Source organism: Haliotis rufescens, unplaced genomic scaffold (assembly GCF_023055435.1).
Source record: "Haliotis rufescens isolate VD_foot unplaced genomic scaffold, xgHalRufe1.0.p SCAF_56, whole genome shotgun sequence".
Lineage (NCBI taxonomy): Eukaryota > Metazoa > Mollusca > Gastropoda > Lepetellida > Haliotidae > Haliotis > Haliotis rufescens.
In genome coordinates this window covers 1,482,018-1,503,695 of record NW_025964290.1, presented here as the reverse complement: position 1 = coordinate 1,503,695, position 21,678 = coordinate 1,482,018, and the positions used below count along the sequence as shown (strand labels likewise).

The window sequence follows — 21,678 nt, the reverse complement described above, 5'->3', positions numbered from 1 at the left end:
TCAAGTTAAAACAGTCAACACCCGATTACATGGTATATGGTGAACTAGGGAGGTATCCTCTCAGCATTTTCATTAAGATAAGAATGATTTCATATTGGTGCAAGCTAACATCATCACAAACTAGCCTTTCTAGTATAGTATATAAACTTATGTTTCAAATGTCCATTGCAAATCCAGATTACCATTTCCCACTATTAAAAGAAGTAAAATGCATTCTTCAAAATATAGGCTTTAATTACATTTGGCTGTCTCAAACCTTTATTAGTGCCGCATGGTTGAAACAAAATGTGAAACATGTTCTCATTGATAATGTTCTGCAAAGATGGCGTGAATCAAAGGAAAATTCATCTAAAGGTTACTATTATAACATGTTTAAAGAGTTACCATCTCTAGAACCTTATTTACTAGAACTACCAATCACCCTACGCATCTCTCTTGCTCGTTTTAGAACAGCAAATCATAGATTACCCATTGAAACAGGAAGATGGTATAATATTGTGAGAGAGGAAAGAAAATGTACATTGTGTAAAAATTTTATATGTGATGAAATGCACTTTTTATTAGAATGTCCAAAACTCTCAGAAATTAGAAACAAGTTTTTGCCTCAATACTACTGTATGTATCCTTCTGCCGTAAAATTCTCTCATTTGATGTCCATTACTTATAAGCCAACTCTATTAAAACTGGCAAGTTATATAAGATCATGTATGGAAATGTTCCACTGACATGTTTTCTTCATTGTATCTTATTCCTGTGTCCAATTACATCTCTGTATCAAAATATGTTTTGTTTAAAAAAATAAAAATAAAAAAAAGTAAGGCAAAACGTGGACGCATTACCTTTGCTTTTTTGTATTTTTGTTTGTTTGTTGGTAATTGGGACACGATGACATGCATGAACCAGTCAGCGAGTCAGCGAGCCTGACCACCCGATCCGGTCAGGCATAGCCGATGTAACGTTGTGCTGTGAGCGCTCAACACATCAAGCTCCGTCTTTATCCGACAAGAAATCCCGGCCCAAGAGGTACAGTCTCCTCGACACGGGACGAAATCATTTTGTTTCCTGCTTAATATCCATCATCACATGGCATTTTTACTCTGTTAAGGCAAGTTGTAATCTCAAATTGCATGTCTGAGTAGTGTATGTGTGCCTTATGTGCACCAATGGGGATCATTGGATGTCTGAGGATTTTATGACTGCTTTGATTCATTACTGTTACATGCATGTTTTGCTGACACTGCGGAAGAAAATTACGCGTGTCATTAGCCTGTATAACTGGACGCTACTTTGTAAAAAGCATTCGAAAAAAGTTCCAGGAGCTTAATCGATGCTTTCCTTTCCAAACGTTTATAATTATTAATATGTTAATACATGCAGTCAACAACCTGACCCAGAATATACAACACAGACACAAGGAACAGATACACAAATGTGAAATACTTTATCACGTCTTTACATATGCATATGAATTTAACCACAGACATATTTCCAGTTCACAACTTTCACTGTCGTGTGAGATAAATTGGCACTAAAGGGTATACCCTTTAATTAACAAATGTTTTGGCGCAGATGCAACTGAACATCTGAAGGTGCAGTCATACTGAGAGGTTATACTTGTCCTCATACCATCAAGTAGCTGATTAATCGGGACTAGTGTCCCGTGATTTTGTTATACTGGTCTAGAATAGATGAATTGACAAAATACAAAACTATAGATTCGATGTTCACTGTTAAACGCGAAGATGTAAATGATTTAGAGAAGTCAAAAGAATGTTGAAACTATGAGATAGACATTATTTTCCATTTATTAATTTACTCGGTGGTTTGTTGTTTTATAGTGAAGGATCGGCATTAATAGTCGCGGAGTAGAACTGTGAATAAATGTCACCAACATGCACGTCTCCAACAACAATGTCACCAACATGCACGTCTCAAACAACGATGTCACCAACATGCACGTCTCCAACAACGATGTCACCAACATGCACGTCTCCAACAACGGTGTCACCAACATACACGTCTCCAACAACGGTGTCACCAACATGCACGTCTCCAACAACAATGTCATCAACATGCACGTCCAAATGACGATGTCACCAATATGAACGTCTCAATGGCGATGTCGCCAACATGAATGTCTCCAACAACGATGTCGCCAACATGCACGTTTCCAATGACGATGCCGTTAATACCCTGCTGGTTCTCCCCCTTTCCTGACATCGGCGACGGCGTGAAGCAGTCCCCCCGTCACGTGGATCGCCGACACTACTGACGCAGCCGTGTTCATGTCTATTTCATGACCTTTGGCCTTTAACCCGTCTATGATATCCTGAAAGAAGGCAAGTATATAATGTATTAGTCCGATATATTTTCCTTACATAAAACAACAACACAAATAAAGGGTAGCTAATTCATAAACGTTCACGGTTTAAACCTAACATGTTAAACCAAATAGCAGGACTGTGTTCTTTACTATAGAAGGGTTAGGAGCGTCTAGACAAGGTCAAATGTATTTATATAAGATAGCTTCGCTATAAATCGCAAAGAACAATGAAGAACGAAGCATGGTCTATTTAAGAAATGCACGAGTTGGGAGTTGTCTATCGTACAATAAAACACTGCAGTGTTTTATCATGAAATGACGTCATATATTGAACGACGTTATTTTTGAGGGGGGAAGTGACCGGTAAGTTGTCCCCTACAGATGTATCTGGGCTACGCAGATAAACGCAATGGCCGAATGATCGCATCCAAAGGTGGGAGAGATATGACAATCGGTATTAGGTGAAAAAATACAGTTATGGACGGAGGATTGTGAGAATATGCGGGAAATACCAAACCTAACCAACCTGTTGCTAAAATGGATTAGTCCGACAATTCGGAGGTCGGATTCTCTTGTGGGAGTCATCGTTATTTATTCTGTTGTAAATATATTTAAAGCTGGTACTTTTCATAACCATCCTTAAAGAGGCTGTACATAATGTTGATATCTCATATAAGAAACAAACGACTCGTGGTCGTGGTTTATCGTACAATAAAACACTGCAGGGAGAATAAAACACACGTGGCTGCGTCCCCAATGGTTTATTCTCCCTGCAGTGATTTTTGTACGATAAACAACAAGCACGAGTCGTTTATTTCATAAAAACACTCATTTTTGTTGCTTTGGGAAATATACTTCATTATATTTTGAAATGCTTTACATCTTCTTCAGAAAAAGAGCTCGTCAGTCTCGAATACTATGGATGGACATACACCCTTGTTGTAATTAAATCGGCAGACACTGTTTCAAATCAAGGTTATTCTCAAATGTCCGTCCAGTGAGTGATTTCAGAGATGAATGAGTTGATATGGAATTTAGGACAAAACAATATTCTATCATGACGTCGTTTCTGGAGACTCGAATAAGCGCTCGTAACTTGATGACGTCATATTTTGGACGACGTTATTTTTTAGGGGGAAGTGACCGGTAAGTTGTTCCCCAAAGATGTATCTAGGCTACGCAGATAAACGCAATGGCCGAATGATCGCATCCAAAGGTGGGAGAGATATGACAATCGGTATTAGTTGAAAAGATACAGATTATCGACGTGAGGATTGTGAGAATATGCGGGAAATACCAAACCTAACCAACCTGTTGGTAAAATGGACTTGTCCGACATTTCTTCTAATCCTAGCCCAGGGAGGACTGTAAACTAAAACGGTCTGATATCTCAGAGACGTGACACTGACAAGCAAAATTGCCCAACTTTGCGGCAATTGACCTATTTACCTGAGAAAAACCTCTCTCAATACGTATTTGCTTCGGCAATAACTGGTGATGTAGACGCTTGTGATCAACTGCATCTGCTATCGGCACCCCCATCCTCAAGGCAAACATCGCCACCTGGCGGCGAGACAAGCAAACAGACTCTTTTAGTGATATCTGACAGGAACTGAGACAGAATGTTCGGCCATGTTTGACTTAAGCGTGGGGATGTCCGCCGGGCTGGATTAAGAGTATTGAACTTTGAACTCCGAGATAGGAATTTAGATAACATGGCATGTGTTTTAACTGTCCAAAAGTAAGGGTTAAGTGTGCATTTTATTGCGCCAGGCACACTTATTACTCCGGCGCCAGATTCACACTTTGTACACAGGCATTTAGAAAAATCTATTTTCATGTTATTCAAATATATATATAATTCATAGTATGGACTTGCATATGAACATTTTACCACGTATAGATGAAACGTCAAAACATCAATATGTTAGGCTGCCATTCGTCTTGGAAATACCTATCGTAGATAAATATGAACATGTTTAATACCAGAGGACATCCTGAATACATACACACGGTCTCGCGAAATGTCCACCAAAAAAGGTTCAAAGTTGATTAGTGTCATCGTGAGAATGTCTAGACTATGAAGTGCGTCATACAATAAAAATAATTATGTTTAACAACTGTCTGTGTTCACACCAATAATAAAACCTTAAAAATACCTTCAACATTAGGTTTTTATTTCGTTCAATTGTTCGTGCACACAGTTATAAAAAATACCTTCAACATTTTGTGTGGATTTCGTTCAAGTGTTTGCGCAAACAGTTATAAAAAATACCTTCTGCGTTTTGCGTGGATTTCGATCGATGGTTTGTATATACAATTATAAAAATACCTTTAACGTTTTGTGTGGATTTAGTTTAATTATTTGTCGATACAATTATAGAAATACCTTCAACATTTGGCGTGGATTTCGTTCAATGATTTGAGTTTACAATTATAAAAATACCTTCAACGTTTTGTGAGGATTTGTTCAATTATTTGTCGATACAATTATAGAAATACCTTTAACATTTGGCGTGGATTTCGTTCAATGGTTTGTATATACAATTATAAAAAATACCTTCAAAAATTTGGGTGGATTTCGTTAAATTGTTTGCGCAAACAGTTATAAACATACCTTCAACATTTTGTGTGGATTTCGTTCCAGTGTTTGTATATACAATTACAAAAATACCTTCTACGTATACATTGTGTGTGGATCTGTTCAAATGTTTGTATGTACAATTATAGAAATATTTTCAACATTTTGTATGGATTTAGTTCACCTGCCCATGTAAACAATTATATAAATACCTTCAACATTTGGCGTGGATTTCGTTCAATTGTCTTTCTATACAATATAAATATAGACATTCAACATTTGGCGTTGATTTAATGCTATAGTTTGTCTGCGTGGATTAATTTCAATTGTTTATACTAACTAAAGCCACTGATGTGGTGATTCTGGTTCCACCGGAAGCACCTATCGTCATGACAACATCACCGGAAGTCTGGTTGACGATGATTGACGGGCACATAGAGGACTGGGGGCGTTTCCTGGGTTTGATGAAGTTGGCTTCAGAGGCAGGGACGCCGAATTGATTGATGATGCCTGGTGTTGAGAAGTCGTCCATTTCATTATTGAAGGTAATCCCGGTTCTACGTCCGCGAATTTTGGAACCAAAACTGCGTGAAATTACAAAATACTGTTAAAATACAAAACCAAATGAATGCTGTCTGATTTCACACTTAAGGTCATCTGTTTCTTTGTTTGTTGTTTAACGCCGCCGCCGGGCTGTGGGCATCGAAGTCCCCAAGGATTATCCAATTTTTGACTACGATACTGAACAACAAAATTCCTGTGACATTGAATACGATTTAATGCAAAGTTATGTTTTTCACGAAATCTCAAACAATTTCGGTTTGCAACAGATAAAATGCTCCCATAAGTGTTCACGTGGTTTAATTTGTCATACTGACTTCAGAAAATGCATGATTGCATTAAAACAACATGAACATGCCAAAATGTCAATTTACAAATCAATAGCGTGTGTGTCCACCTCTGGTTACGATGCAAGAAACACATGGAATGGACCAGGCGTCGCACAAAGTCCTGTGGGATATCTGTCCATATCTGCTGGAGCAAGTTTCGAAGTTCCTGGAGTGTCTGTGGAACACGTGGTTGAAGTCGAAGGTGCCGATCCATCTCATTCCACGTGTGCTCGATTGGTGAGAGATCACGGGAGCGAGCTGGTCAGGGGATGACATTCACGTTGTTTTGTTGAAGAGAATCCTGAACAAGTCGAACAATATGAGGCCGGTGTTGACATGTTGAAAGGTAATGCCTGGGCCATGACGACGCAAAAACGGTAGAACAACAGGGCCGATGATCTCGGCGCGGTAGTGCTGTCCATTGAGATTTCCCTCTACCACTACCAAACGGGTCATCTGTCTTGCTGTAATCCTACCCCATTTCATAACGCTGCCGCCCCCGAACCGATCTTCTTCCATGACACAATGATTGACGTAACGTTCACCTCGACGTCGGTACACTCGAATCCGTCCATCGCTGTGGCTGAGGTGAAAACGAGACTCGTCAGTGAATAGAACTTGTCTCCACTGCATGGCCGTCCAGCGTAGACGCTGTCTGCACCACTGTAGACGTGCTTGGCGGTGGTTTCCTGTCAAAATGGGACGTCTGGCGGGTCTTCTGGCGACAATCCCTGCACATCTTAGGCGACGACGTACGGTTTGTGAAGATATTTGTCAATGGCCAGGGATGCTTCTTGCAGTCACTGTTGCTGGCTGGAATCGATTTCGTACGTGTCTTGTCGAATATTGGTTACGCGTGGCCTGCCACTCCGAGGATGATCTCTGACTGCATTTGTCTATTGCCAACGTTGTCTTAAACACCAAATGGTGTTTTTGTGGGCGTTAAATTGTCTTGCAACATCACGTTGACTAGATCCTGCTTCAAGCATACCAATGGCTCGCAGACGCTCATTTTCGGACAGGTGTGGCATTTCGTAATGTTGAATAATTGCGTAATTTTGTTGTTTTTCTGAGTGGTTGTTGTCAGCACGATGCTAAACAATGCATATGGAATCCCGTTAACGCACATGTCTTTATACCCATTCTTGGGTAGTGAAATGCATGGGGCTTGCATAAAAGTCAACTTTTGCATGGAATGCATGCTTTTCTGTAGCAGTTGCGTTTTTGTGACTTGATTCCATACATGTACTACAATATTGAAAACCAAACTTTACTTGTTTGATAAATACACAAACATATTGGTGTCACTTTTGTTGCTGAGTATATTTGAGCTAATCTTCTTAACTCTTCCACGTTTGTTTCATGCCAGTTTTAAGGAGAATACTTGGGTTTTAAGGTTTCCTACATTCGTTTCGATATTTTTGGAGGTACAGCTGTCGAGGACAAGTGTGATCAGTCCTCCTCCCTTGTTGCCAGGCATTTTTCTTTTTTTTTGGTCTTTTCTATATTGGGTGTACCCAGAAAAAGTGAATTTGGCTTTTTAGCTTAGTTTGGTTTGGTCTCCTGTCTGAGAATGACATGCGGCTTTATCTGTTGTTTTTGACGAATTCATTTTGTTAAATTGCCGTATCTCTTAAAGCCGTTTGAGTTCCACTGCAATAAAAGCAAGTCCATGATTGTTTAGATGAGCGCTCACTGAATTTTAGGGCATAATTTATTTTGGAACTTTGTTTCGTGACGAAAGAACACTTTTTCCACCAGGCTACCCATCCGTCCGGAGACCTGGGGGGAGGCACATGTGTGAGAAACACGGTCTTAAATAGTGTTTGTTTGTTTGCTGTTTAACGCCGCACTCAGCAATATTTCAGCTATATGACGATGGTCTGTAAATAATCGAGCCTGGATCAGACAATCCAGTGATTGACATCATGAGCATCGACCCACGCGTACGCAATTGGGATACGATGACATACATCAACCAATTCAACAAGCCTGACCACTTGATCCCGTTAGTCGCCTTTTACGGCAAGCATGGTTTGCTGAAGACCTAATCTACCCCGGATCTTCACGGATCCAGTAAGTTGTGACAGGCACATTATTGACATCGGCTGATGGAAGACGATGCATGCTATGATCACGAAGCGCTGAAAATTTTTGTGACTGTCCCATTGTGACTGGCAACACATTGAAGTACGTGAAAAGAGGCTGCAAATACTTGCAAAACTAAGTGTACTTTACAGGATAATTATAATAATAATGTGTGAGTTGTCGTAACTATCATAATACAACGTGTCAATATAACCGGGTAATGTAACTGGGTTATATAATTATATAACTTGTTAATATAACCGGTTAAAAAAACAGGTTAAGTTAAATAGTTTATATAACTGGTAAATGCAATTGGGTAATGCAAGTGGGTGATATAGTTAAACACGACTCGGAGGTTTTGCATTTTCCACTAAAACCGAGGAGGTGTGTTTCAACTAACTTGTGAAGTCTAAATGCAAGAAATACCAGAAAGAATAAGAAAACAACGGGATAGTTTATACTGAAAGAATAGAGTTTGTCAAGGTGTAAGAGGAATTCGATGAAAGCGTGCGAGAGAAAAGACAGGTGCAGCATGTATACAACCGAAGTCATGACATGTAAGATTGAACACCCCTTTATCAACTGCCCCGGTGGCTCAGTGGGAAAATAGTTGCTTACAATGCTATATTAGACGTTGCAGGTTCGATTCACGCGAAAATGATGTGTGACTCTTTCCCGGTCAAAGATTAGACACATATGAAAAGGCTGTCTGTAAAACCTGTGTCTTACAATTCAACTGGGTAATATTGCTGGATAATGCAGTTGACCGGGCAATCTAACAAAGTAACAGTTCTTGCTTTTTCTAAGTTCTGAAAACCTTGGTATTCTAAAACTAAGGTACTCACAATGTATTTATCGTGGCCGTTATGGTAACAGCGTTGCCCTCGGCGTCGATGATGCAGGCGTTGGACGTCCCCGTCTTTGTCTGGTCGTAGAACGTCGCCCCGTAATAGTCGGTGTCATGCGTGACGCTGTCTGTGATACTGCCTCGGATGTAGTCGCCAAAGTCAAGCGACGTCATATTTCTAACCAGCTGTGTAAGCGAATGAGTGAGTTCACATTTAACGTCGTTCGGAATAGTTCCTCCATTTAAGGAGTTCCGGAATAGTTCCTCCATTTAAGGAGTTTCGGAATAGTTCCTCCATTGAAGGAGTTCCGGGATAGTTCCTCCATTTAAGGAGTTCCGGAATAGTTCCTCCATTTAAGGTGTTCCGGGGTCGTTCCTCCATTTAAAAAGTTCCGGGATAGATCCTCCATTTAAGGAGCCCCGGAGTCGTTCCTCCATTTAAGGAGTACCGGAGTCGTTCCTCCATTTAAGGAATACCGGAATCGTTCCTCCATTAAAGGAGCCCCGGAATCGTTCCTCCATTTAAGGAGCCCCGGAGTCGTTCCTCCATTTAAGGAGTACCGGAGTCGTTCCTCCATTTAAGGAGTACCGGGGTCGTTCCTCCATTTTAGGAGCCCCGGAGTCGTTCCTCCATTTTAGGAGTACGGAGTCGTTCCTCCATTTAAGGAGCCCCGGAGTCGTTCCTCCATTTTAGGAGTACTGAGTCGTTCCTCCATTTAAGGAGTACCGGAATCGTTCCTCCATTTAAGGAGACCCGGAATCGTTCCTCCATTTAAGGAGTACCGGAGTCGTTCCTCCATTTAAGGAGCCCCGGAGTCGTTCCTCAATTTAAGGAGTACCGGAGTCGTTCCTCCATTTAAGGAGCCCCGGAGTCGTTCCTCCATTTAAGGAGACCCGGAATCGTTCCTCCATTTAAGGAGTACGGAGTCGTTCCTCCATTTAAGGAGCCCCGGAGTCGTTCCTCCATTTAAGGAGTCCCGGAGTCGTTCCTCCATTTAAGGAGACCCGGAATCGTTCCTCCATTTAAGGAGTACGGAGTCGTTCCTCCATTTAAGGAGCCCCGGAGTCGTTCCTCCATTTAAGGAGACCCGGAGTCGTTCCTCCATTTAAGGAGACCCGGAATCGTTCCTCCATTTAAGGAGACCCGGAATCGTTCCTCCATTTAAGGAGTACCGGAGTCGTTCCTCCATTTAAGGAGTACGGAGTCGTTCCTCCATTTAAGGAGCCCCGGAGTCGTTCCTCCATTTTAGGAGTACTGAGTCGTTCCTCCATTTAAGGAGTACCGGAATCGTTCCTCCATTTAAGGAGACCCGGAATGGTTCCTCCATTTAAGGAGTACCCGAGTCGTTCCTCCATTTAAGGAGACCCGGAATCGTTCCTCCATTTAAGGAGTACGGAGTCGTTCCTCCATTTAAGGAGCCCCGGAGTCGTTCCTCCATTTAAGGAGCCCCGGAGTCGTTCCTCCATTTAAGGAGACCCGGAATCGTTCCTCCATTTAAGGAGTACGGAGTCGTTCCTCCATTTAAGGAGCCCCGGAGTCGTTCCTCCATTTAAGGAGACCCGGAGTCGTTCCTCCATTTAAGGAGACCCGGAATCGTTCCTCCATTTAAGGAGACCCGGAATCGTTCCTCCATTTAAGGAGTACCGGAGTCGTTCCTCCATTTAAGGAGTACCCGAGTCGTTCCTCCATTTAAGGAGCCCCGGAGTCGTTCCTCCATTTAAGGAGACCCGGAATCGTTCCTCCATTTAAGGAGTACGGAGTCGTTCCTCCATTTAAGGAGCCCCGGAGTCGTTCCTCCATTTAAGGAGCCCCGGAGTCGTTCCTCCATTTAAGGAGACCCGGAATCGTTCCTCCATTTAAGGAGTACGGAGTCGTTCCTCCATTTAAGGAGCCCCGGAGTCGTTCCTCCATTTAAGGAGACCCGGAGTCGTTCCTCCATTTAAGGAGACCCGGAATCGTTCCTCCTTTTAAGGAGTACCGGAGTCGTTCCTCCATTTAAGGAGACATTCATAAGCCAAAACAAAAACTCACAGATTCAGTAAGCGCAAATTGTAAAAATAATTAATAATAAGATGGGTGGAGTGGAGAGATGGGAGATGTGGATGAGGGCTGGGATTTAGTACCACATATTTCTTCTTTAAAAGTATGACCCTGATTATTTTTTTAGAAAAAAAACATGTAATATTTTTGTGACAAGAATTTTTGTTTTTTTAACTGTCTAAAGCATGATTATATTTTTCAAGAAATTTGAGGACATATTATTTTCCGATAACATGCAAACCCCTCTAATAATACAAAGCAACTCCAGCAGAGTTTGTGTCGTCACACAGATAACATATCTACCCAAGGCATACAACCACTCATGACCTTTCACTTCTGTCACACATGACCTCCCACCTCTGCCACGTCGACAAAGTCCTCGTCCCCCAGATCCGTCCTCTTGGCGTAGGCAAATTTCATGGCTTCCACGATCCGGTGATACGTCAATACGCTCTTCTCATTGGTCGACAGACTGTCGGGCGTGAAGCCGTAACCTAGCAACAAGACATCGTATACTGGATTTCACCCCGTTTTTGAACATTATGCCAGTTACATCACTGCGTTCTAATTCATGTGGGAGGAAAGCCCGAAGCAATACAGGTTAGCCGGTCGAGTATGGTACAGATGAACCAAAATAAAATAATAAAGGATAATCTGAAATCTGATAATAAATTAAATTCTGGCACGACTAAGGGGAGTAACTATCTGTAGCCGGGGTTGCAGCACCAGCGCCCCTAAGGAAACAGGAAAACACAAAGTAATGTTTCATGGTGGCGACTTATATGGGGTCGCTTACCATCCAGGATGTTGAGCATGTACTCGAATACCGCCCCGCTGCCGGGAGGTGGCATGGAGTGGACGGTGAGGTTGTCCCTGAGGGTGACGTTGACGGGCGTCCTCCACGTGGCCGTGTAGAGGTTCAGGTCCTCCCGAGTGATGACCCCGCCTGAGGGAACGAAACAGATATACACCAGCCTTCCATCCGTTCATCTATCCGTCCGTCCGTTCATCCATGCATCCGTCCTTCCGCCCGTCCGTCAACCCATCCATGCATCCGTCCGTCCGTCCGTCCGTCCGTCCGTCCGTCCGTCCGTCAACCCATCCAACCATCCGCGCAGCCTTCCTTTCTTTCATTTATTGGTTGTGTTTACTTAACGTTATCTTATGGTCGTATTTCATTACTGACTTGCGAATAAAACATTCAGGTTGATGTGATGCGTTTACAGGTTGATGTGATACGTTAGCAGGTTGATGTGATGCGTTGACAGGTTGGTGTGTTGCGTTGACAGGTTGATGTTATGCGTTGACAGGTTGATGTGATGCGCATACAGGTTGATGTGATGCGTTGACAGGTTGATTTGATGCGTTGACAGGTTGATGTGGTGCGCATTCAGGTTGATGTGATGCACATTCAGGTTGATGTGATGCGTTGACAGGTTGATGTGATGCACATTCAGGTTGATGTGATGCGTTGACAGGTTGATGTGATGCGTTGACAGGTTGATGTGATGCGTTGAAAGGTTGATATGATACGTTGAAAGGTTGATGTGATGCGTTGAAAGGTTGATGTGATGCGTCTTACGATTTTCTTTTTATTTATTGAAATATAAAATGTTTTTCAAGGGAATTGGAATTTTGATAATGACCCTTATATGTTACTGGTAGATCGTAAGCCCAAAACATCTATCAACGTAACCTGGTCATTCGGAAAGAAATCTTGTAAAATGATACATGATTGAATTCGTATACAATTATTCCTTTGTTAGAATTCACTCCGTCACGCAGTCGCTCAGTCACTCACTCACTCCGTCACGCACTCACTCCGTCACTCACTCACTCGCTCCTTGTACTCACTTATACCTTCACTCACCCCCTCCCCCCCCCCCCCCCCCCCCCCATCCACTCACTCACTCGACACTGAGAATGTTACCGTGCTCGCTGATGTCTGCCACGATGTCGTCAGTCAGGGAGCCGTTGTAGTAGACAGGTGCCCCTTTCTCCGCAATCCTCTCCAGGGTGTCCGCGAGAGCGTGGTACTTCACCCTGTCCCCAACCTTCACAGCCTCGCCCGTCACGTTGTCGAAGTACATCCTGAGGGACACACAGAACTTTGCCCAAACCCAGCGCTACGTTATACACTCTACTTCAACATCAGGTCCACCAGGTCCAGAGCGGCCAAAGCAAGGTTAAACAGCTCAAAGACACGTTCTTGCACACACACGTGTAAGATATGTTCTCCCTTCTTGCACACTCACATCTAAGAAATGTTCTCCCACCTTGCACACTCACGTGCAGGACGTGTTCTCCTACCTTGCATACTCACGTGTAAGATATGTTCTCCTACATTGAGCACTCACGTGTAAGATATGTTCCCCGAACTTGCACACTCACGTATAAGATATGTTCTCCCACCTTGTACACTCACGTATAAGATATGTTTTCCCAACCAGCACACTCACGTGTAAGAAATGTTTTCCAAACCAGCATACTCACGTGTAAGACATGTTTTCCCAACCAGCCCACTCACGTGTAAGACATGTTTTCCCAACCAGCACACTCATGTGTAAGACATGTTTTCCCAACCAGCACACTCACGTGTAAGAAATGTTTTCCCAACCAGCACACTCACGTGTAAGAAATGTTTTCCAAACCAGCATACTCACGTGTAAGACATGTTTTCCCAACCAGCCCACTCACGTGTAAGACATGTTTTCCCAACCAGCACACTCATGTGTAAGACATGTTTTCCCAACCAGCTCACTCACGTGCAGAACATGTTTTCCCAACCAGCACACTCACGTGTAAGACATGTTTTCCCAACCAGCACACTCATGTGTGAGACATGTTTTCCCAACCAGCACACTCACGTGTAAGACATATTCTTCAGGACCTCTGCATATAGTGTGATGGCGCGATGGATTGGCTCGAGGATGGGGACGCCGTTCCTGCAGAGGTCAATGGTTGGCTGGAACAGCTCCCTCCACGGCACGCGGCCGAACCTCTGGTGAGCCTCCCAGTGTCCCATCACGTCCCCCGGAACGCCGATCGCCAACCCCCCTAGGAAAGAAACATCGTTGTTAACGGTGTATTACCCTACGTAGGCTGTGCGGCGTCCAAGGCCGACCCGCGATGCACTGCCAGAATGTTGATGGGGACTATCCAACCTGACACCACCATTCCCCTCTAATTCTGGATTGCGAACCTGGATACCTGCTGCTGTCGACTACATGTGACACGAATCTTGGAACGTCTACTGACACAGCTTCCATAACGGCTCCGTCGCCTGCTACAGCAACTGCCACTTCTACATCATCGACCACTGCGGTTGCTACCACCATGTTGGGCCGCCAGGGAATGATTTGTTCTTCATATTCAGAGAGAGAGAGAGAGAGAGAGAGAGATAGAGAGAGAGAGAGAGAGAGAGAGAGAGAGAGAGAGTGTGTGTCTTACCCAATACAGAGGCTCCCTTGACTTTCCCAATATAGAAACTCTCGTTGGCTACAAGTGGCGCCCTCTCGCGGGCATCCAGGACTTCAACCGCTCTCGTGGACCTGGTGACAAGCACGTTAGATTTACAGGTTAAATTATCGTCAGCGATCTATACCTACTTCACACATAGTAGCAACGTCGGAATCGAACCCGGGTCTATTGGGCGATGCGCAAACACTTTAACCACAAGGCTACCGTTACGTCCCGTTATACAGACAGTCATACAGGTCCGCACACAGCCCGGTTTGTGAGCAATCTCAAAGACGGTGATGTCGCAAGGTTGCCGATCAGAGAGACGGACTGACCTATAAGACAAACGGAGAAGATGGAGAAGTGAAAGAACAGACAGATAAACGGACGTACCTGTTGTAGAAGGTCATAAAAAAGCCCCCGCCGATGCCGCAGCTCTGCCGTTGAACGACGCCTATACACACCATGGTGGCGATAGCGGCGTCCACGGCCGACCCTCGATGCACTGCCAGGATCTTGCTGGAGACAACAGATGAGGAATAGGTTGACAGAAACACTCTGAAACTATCCAACCTTACAACAATACTTTCCCCATGATTGTGGAAAACTCAACTTATCAACGAATCAACGAAAGTGATTCCATCTCTTTCAAAGGGGGGAGCGAACTGTAAATGAGCAAACATCCATTTATTTGGGAGAGATGACTCCAGTAACCATTTGATAATCTTGGGAGGGTGGAGGGGAAACGGTGGGGCTTGTTGCAAGGTGTTTTTCTTTAAAAAAACAGGCTCATAGTTTAAACAAATATATCTGGTTTTGTAGAAGGAGCTGAAATATCTCGATACAAGATCCCAGCCAACCCCACCCTCCAACCTCTTTAGACCACAGCACCCCCTCCCCCTACCTCCCCAGACCCAGACACCCACTCCCCTACCTCTCTAGACCACAGCACCCCCTCCCCCTACCTCCCCAGACCCAGACACCCACTCCCCTACCTCTCTAGACCACAGCACCCCCTCCCCCTACCTCCCCAGACCCAGACACCCACTCCCCTACCTCTCTAGACCACAGCACCCCCTCCCCCTACCTCCCCAGACCCAGACACCCACTCCCCTACCTCTCTAGACCACAGCACCCCCTCCCCCTACCTCCCCAGACCCAGACACCCACTCCCCTACCTCTCTAGACCACAGCACCCCCTCCCCCTACCTCCCCAGACCCAGACACCCACTCCCCTACCTCTCTAGACCACAGCACCCCCTCCCCTACCTCCCCAGACCCAGACACCCACTCCCCTACCTCTCTAGACCACAGCACCCCCTCCCCCTACCTCCCCAGACCCAGACACCCACTCCCCTACCTCTCTAGACCACAGCACCCCCTCCCCTACCTCCCCAGACCCCAGCACCCCCTCCCCTACCTTCCCAGAACAAGCCATCTACCCCCTACCTCAACAGAACCAGCCAACCACTCCCCTACAACTCTAGACCCAAGCCTCTCCTCTCACATACCCAGACCACAGCCTCACCTCCCCCTACCTCCCCAGAAGACCCAGCCACCCACCCCCCCTACCTCCTCGGACCCACCCACTCCCCCTACCTCCTCGGACCCACCCACTCCCCCTACCTTCTCGGACCCATCAACTCCCCCTACCTCCTCGGACCAACCCCACACCCCCATCTCCCCAAACCACAACCCCAGCCCCCCTTCCCCTACCTCCCCACACCACAGCACCCACTGCCCCTACCTACCCAGACCCAGCCACCCCTACCCCCTACCTCAACAGACCCTCCCTTATCAACGATATCCATCCTATATCCTGACAGCAGCGTTAAACAACAAAGATACACACAAAGCAAAACACTCGTAATCCAGTTTATCCCTATAGCATAACTATGTGATATTGAAGAAAACCAGTATCGTTTGAGAATCGCTTACGTTCCGATATCCGAGCATATTTTAGCATCAGAAGTGACAGAGGCAAATCTGTAGTAGCCTCTCTTCGACTTTGGCGGTTGTTGTACGGAAGATTTGGTGCTCGTCTCCACTAGCTGTGGCGCATCGTGATGAAAGGACCTCAGACCAAATCCCAGTCCGAAGGCCAGACCGAGGCCAATGATAAGGGCTCCCGCTATCAGGGCAATGACGATTGGGCGGGAACGACGCCTGTGGAGCAGACGATGCTTACAAGAATCAAGAAGTAGGTCTGTGAGAATTATAGCACTGGTACTAAACCTTCCTTAATTGTGTTAATATTTTATTCATAACAATTTGATAGGAATTTCATGGAAACGTGGAAAATGATAATAACTTGGGATAAACTTTCTTTATTGTTTGAAACAACATTTCAAGACTACTTCAAGCGCCTTCATCGGGTCACTAACGACAGTTCAAGACCACTTCAAGCGCCTTCATCAGATGACTAACGACAGTTCAAGACTACTTCAAGCGCCTTCATCAGGTGACTAACGACAGTTCAAGACTACTTCAAGCGCCTTCATCAGGTGACTAACGACAGTTCAAGACTTCTGCAAGCGCCTTCATCAGGTGACTAACGACGATTCAAGACTACTTCAAGCGCCTTCATCAGGTGACTAACGACGATTCAAGACTACTTCAAGCGCCTCCATCAGGTGACTAACGACGATTCAAGACTACTTCAAGCGCCTTCATCAGATGACTAACGACGATTCAAGACCACTTCAAGCGCCTTCATCAGGTGACTAACGACAGTTCAAGACTTCTGCAAGCGCCTTCATCAGGTGACTAACGACGATTTAAGACTACTTCAAGCGCCTTCATCGGGTGACTAACAAGGATTCAAGACTACTTCAAGCGCCTTCATCAGGTGACTAACGACAATTCAAGACTACTTCAAGCGCCTTCATCAGGTGACTAACGACGATTCAAGTCTATTTTGCGAGCTTCACCTGATGAAATGTTGTTACTAACTATACAGAAGTTGTTATCCTCCAAAGGTTTCATGTCTTCAGTTTGTAGCAACTAAAGATAACTGGCACATGCCATTGGTCTGTGAAGTGAAGTGAGTGAGGTGACTGGAGTCAGTTAAACAACACCTGCTTCCGTTTGGTCTGTGAAGTGAAGTGAAGTGAGTGAGGTGACTGGAGTCAGTAAACAACACCTGCTTCCGTTTGGTCTGTGAAGTGAAGTGAGTGAGGTGACTGGAGTCAGTAAACAGCACCTGCTTCCGTTTGGTCTGTGAAGTGAAGTGAGTGAGGTGACTGGAGTCAGTAAACAACACCTGCTTCCGTTTGGTCTGTGAAGTGAAGTGAGTGAGGTGACTGGTGTCAGTAAACAACACCTGCTTCCGTTTGGTCTGTGAAGTGAAGTGAGTGAGGTGACTGGAGTCAGTTAAACAACACCTGCTTCCGTTTGGTCTGTGAAGTGAAGTGAGTGAGGTGACTGGAGTCAGTAAACAACACCTGCTTCCGTTTGGTCTGTGAAGTGAAGTGAGTGAGGTGACTGGAGTCAGTAAACAACACCTGCTTCCGTTTGGTCTGTGAAGTGAAGTGAGTGAGGTGACTGGTGTCAGTAAACAACACCTGCTTCCGTTTGGTCCTTGAAGTGAAGTGAGTGAGGTGACTGGAGTCAGTAAACAACACCTGCTTCCGTTTGGTCTGTGAAGTGAAGTGAGTGAGGTGACTGGAGTCAGTAAACAACACCTGCTTCCGTTTGGTCTGTGAAGTGAAGTGAGTGAGGTGACTGGAGTCAGTAAACAACACCTGCTTCCGTTTGGTCCTTGAAGTGAAGTGAGTGAGGTGACTGGAGTCAGTAAACAACACCTGCTTCCGTTTGGTCTGTGAAGTGAAGTGAGTGAGGTGACTGGAGTCAGTAAACAACACCTGCTTCCGTTTGGTCCTTGAAGTGAAGTGAGTGAGGTGACTGGAGTCAGTAAACAACACCTGCTTCCGTTTGGTCTGTGAAGTGAAGTGAGTGAGGTGACTGGAGTCAGTAAACAACACCTGCTTCCGTTTGGTCTGTGAAGTGAAGTGAGTGAGGTGACTGGAGTCAGTAAACAACACCTGCTTCCGTTTGGTCTGTGAAGTGAAGTGAGTGAGGTGACTGGAGTCAGTAAACAACACCTGCTTCCGTTTGGGGGCGAAAATGGACAATTGTCAAGCTGGGCTGATACAAATTCGCAGTGGGATACACCAATAACGGTCTTCACATAATTGTACAACATGATTAAAGCTGAAACGGCGTTCAGCAATATTCAATCAATGAATAGAACCCGAGCTTTCGGCGTGACGTGCGAGCGCTTTAACCAAAAGGTCACCCCACACCCCTCCACAAACAGAGGGAAGGGTACCGGCCAACTCATCATCATCACGTTCATGATGTTCATCATTCAGGGACACGATCAACATGACCTTATTGTGGAATGAGATATCGTTGTTTACATAATCGGTATCGCACGTGGTCAAGGTCAATAGCGACTCCATTGTCTTCTAATGCGCGAGGTATGACTACAAGAAGGCACACGCTCTTGCACACACCTAATGTTGAACAGCCCCACCCCTCCCCATCCCCCCACACCCCCACACCCCCACCTGCCTACCTGTTCCCATGTTTGAATAAGGTCAGCGAAACAACACTATGAAAATTCGTCGTTTTTAGGTCAAATTGAGGTAAGTTAATTGCAGTCAAAATGATACCTCAAAGAATGAACGATAGGTGTACGTGATTTCACACTACATTCAGAAATGGGTCAGTAATCGGCACAAAGGACATTTCAATATGGCTGTCTAAATGTTCAAGATTAAGTCGACTTGGATTTCTTAGGAACGCCGTAACTGGGAACAGTCTTGCTAAGTTTCAGTTCCATATGTGTGTGTCTTGTGCTTCCAGATGACGTGTCAATAGGAAAAGAATGAGTGAGGCAGACGGACTAATAACGCGGGGCGGTCGGGTAGCCCAATGGTTAAAGCGTTCGCTCGTCACGCCGAAGACGCTGGTTTGATTCCAGACATGGGTACAATGTGTAAAGCCCATTTCTGGTGTCCGACAGAAGACGGTCTGGAAATATTCGATTCAGGAACTGGCAAACCAGTGACTAGGAACAAGATCAATGATCTACGCCAACTGTCTGCGATGACCATGCAATCAGTCAGGTGCCAGAGCCACACCCATTGATCAAATGTATTCATCCAACGACAAACATAGGTTGAAGGGCACCGTGCCTGTCCCACCGCTGGGTGATTGACGAGGTATTGCCTTTGTAAGATTACCCGATGTCAATATGTACCGACAGGTGGCGCAGGATACGGTTACCTTGTCGCGAACATCTAGTACCATCACTATGTGATAGTGATTCATAAACGCATGCTCTTGATACAGTCTGACTCGTACAAGCGACTCTGCTTTATGCAGATGTTTCTGTTGGACATGGAGAGTTTTTTTTAAATTATTTACATATGCGTCCTGGTTGTTTTATGTTAATCAGTTGCATGACCTAGTTTAAAACGCTAACACGGCAGAAGTCTCGACGGGCAAGCGCTCTTACATCGACGGTGACATGACCTACAAACAGCAGTATACAGCAGTGTCAGAGCGTCCTACATACAGCAGTATACAGGGCTGTCAGGGCGTCCTACATACAGCAGTATACAGCAGTGTCAGGGCGTCCTACATACAGCAGTATACAGCAGTGTCAGGGCGTCCTACATACAGCAGTATACAGCAGTGTCAGGGCGTCCTACATACAGCAGTATACAGCAGTGTCAGGGCGTCCTACATACAGCAGTATACAGCAGTGTCAGGGCGTCCTACATACAGCAGTATACAGCAGTGTCAGGGCGTCCAACATACAGCAGTATACAGCAGTGTCAGGGCGTCCTACATACAGCAGTACACAGCAGTGTCAGGGCGTCCTATATACAGCAGTATACAGCAGTGTCAGGGCGTCCAACATACAGCAGTATACAGCAGTGTCAGGGCGTCCAACATACAGCAGTATACAGCAGTGTCAGGGCGTCCAACATACAGCAGTATACAGCAGTGTCAGGGCGTCCTACATACAGCAGTATACAGCAGTGTCAGGGCGTCCAACATACAGCAGTATACAGCAGTGTCAGGGTGTCCTACATACAGCAATATACAGCAGTGTCAGGGCGTCCAACATACAGCAGTATACAGCAGTGTCAGCAGTATACAGCAGTGTCAGGGCGTCCTACATACAGCAGTATACAGCAGTGTCAGGACGTCCTACATACAGCAGTATACAGCAGTGTCAGCAGTATACAGCAGTGTCAGGGCGTCCTACATACAGCAGTATACAGCAGTGTCAGGGCGTCCTACATACAGCAGTATACAGCAGTGTCAGGGCGTCCTATATACAGCAGTATACAGCAGTGTCAGGGCGTCTTACATACAGCAGTATACAGCAGTGTCAGGGCGTCCTACGTACAGCAGTATACTGTAGGTGGTGCTTTAATTGATCGTGTCAGGGCGTCCTACATACAGCAGTATACTGTAGGTTGTGTTTTAATTGATCGTGTCAGACGTCCTACATACAGCAGTATACTGTAGGTTGTGTTTTAACTGATCGTGTCAGGGCGTCCTACATACTGCAGTATACTGTAGGTTGTGCTTTAATTCATCGTGTCAGACGTCCTACATACAGCAGTATACTGTAGGTTGTGTTTTAACTGATCGTGTTAGGGCGTCCTACATACTGCAGTATACTGTAGGTTGTGCTTTAATTCATCGTGGCAGACGTCCTACATACAGCAGTATACTGTAGGTTGTGCTTTAATTGATCGTGTCAGACGTCCTACATACAGCAGTATACTGTAGGATGCGGTTTGTTGATGTGCTGATTAGTGATACAAGGATCAGATTCTTTGCATTTGGTGAAATTCAGTGCACGATGTGACAGGAAGCCGAGCGAGCAATTTAAGAAAAAAGACACTAGTCAGTATATTATAAACTTGTCATAATCGATACATTTGTAAATGATGTCGCTTCTTAAAATCAATTCTCTATAACGTGTCCCAAGAGTTCCTCGGACACCATCTTTCATCGAGTTTGGACCAGCAAATGTGAAATACAAATGCTTAGGGCGTGAAGTAAAAACTTTTACTGAATCATGCCAGTTTAAGGCGCCAATGACCACACTCTCACAGCAGAGGGATGCCCCAATTGCTAGACAAGACATGGGTAGTACAGGTGGAATGTTCCGTCATGTGGAGGGACACCTGGCCGAGGGTAAATAGGTCGTACTAACATTATATAGCTGGAAAATATCGCTCCTCATATATCTGACATCAAACATTTATATCTATACCAGTCAATCTATTGTTACCCATCACGAGTTAAAAAAAAGAAAACTCACGTTATATCTTTCCCTTCAAGATCTGAGTCGGCCATTCTGGAAGACGATGCTGGACGACAGGGGGTGATGACAGACTGAACGAGAGGTGATACAGT

General features: G+C 44.9%; 1 protein-coding gene across 1 annotated transcript; it reads right to left on the bottom strand.

Annotated features, from left to right (window-relative positions):
* Positions 1-1,416: 1,416 nt before the first annotated feature.
* Positions 1,417-21,678, bottom strand: LOC124124583 (glutathione hydrolase 1 proenzyme-like). Its single transcript, XM_048385268.1, has 12 exons — positions 21,584-21,678; positions 16,168-16,395; positions 14,623-14,748; positions 14,221-14,321; positions 13,638-13,827; positions 12,701-12,861; positions 11,567-11,716; positions 11,128-11,264; positions 8,728-8,915; positions 5,245-5,488; positions 3,773-3,886; positions 1,417-2,329 (listed from the first exon to the last, which is right to left on the bottom strand). Exons 1-12 carry the CDS (start codon positions 21,616-21,618, stop codon positions 2,186-2,188), a joined length of 1,818 nt encoding a protein of 605 aa, XP_048241225.1. The 5' UTR covers positions 21,619-21,678; the 3' UTR covers positions 1,417-2,185.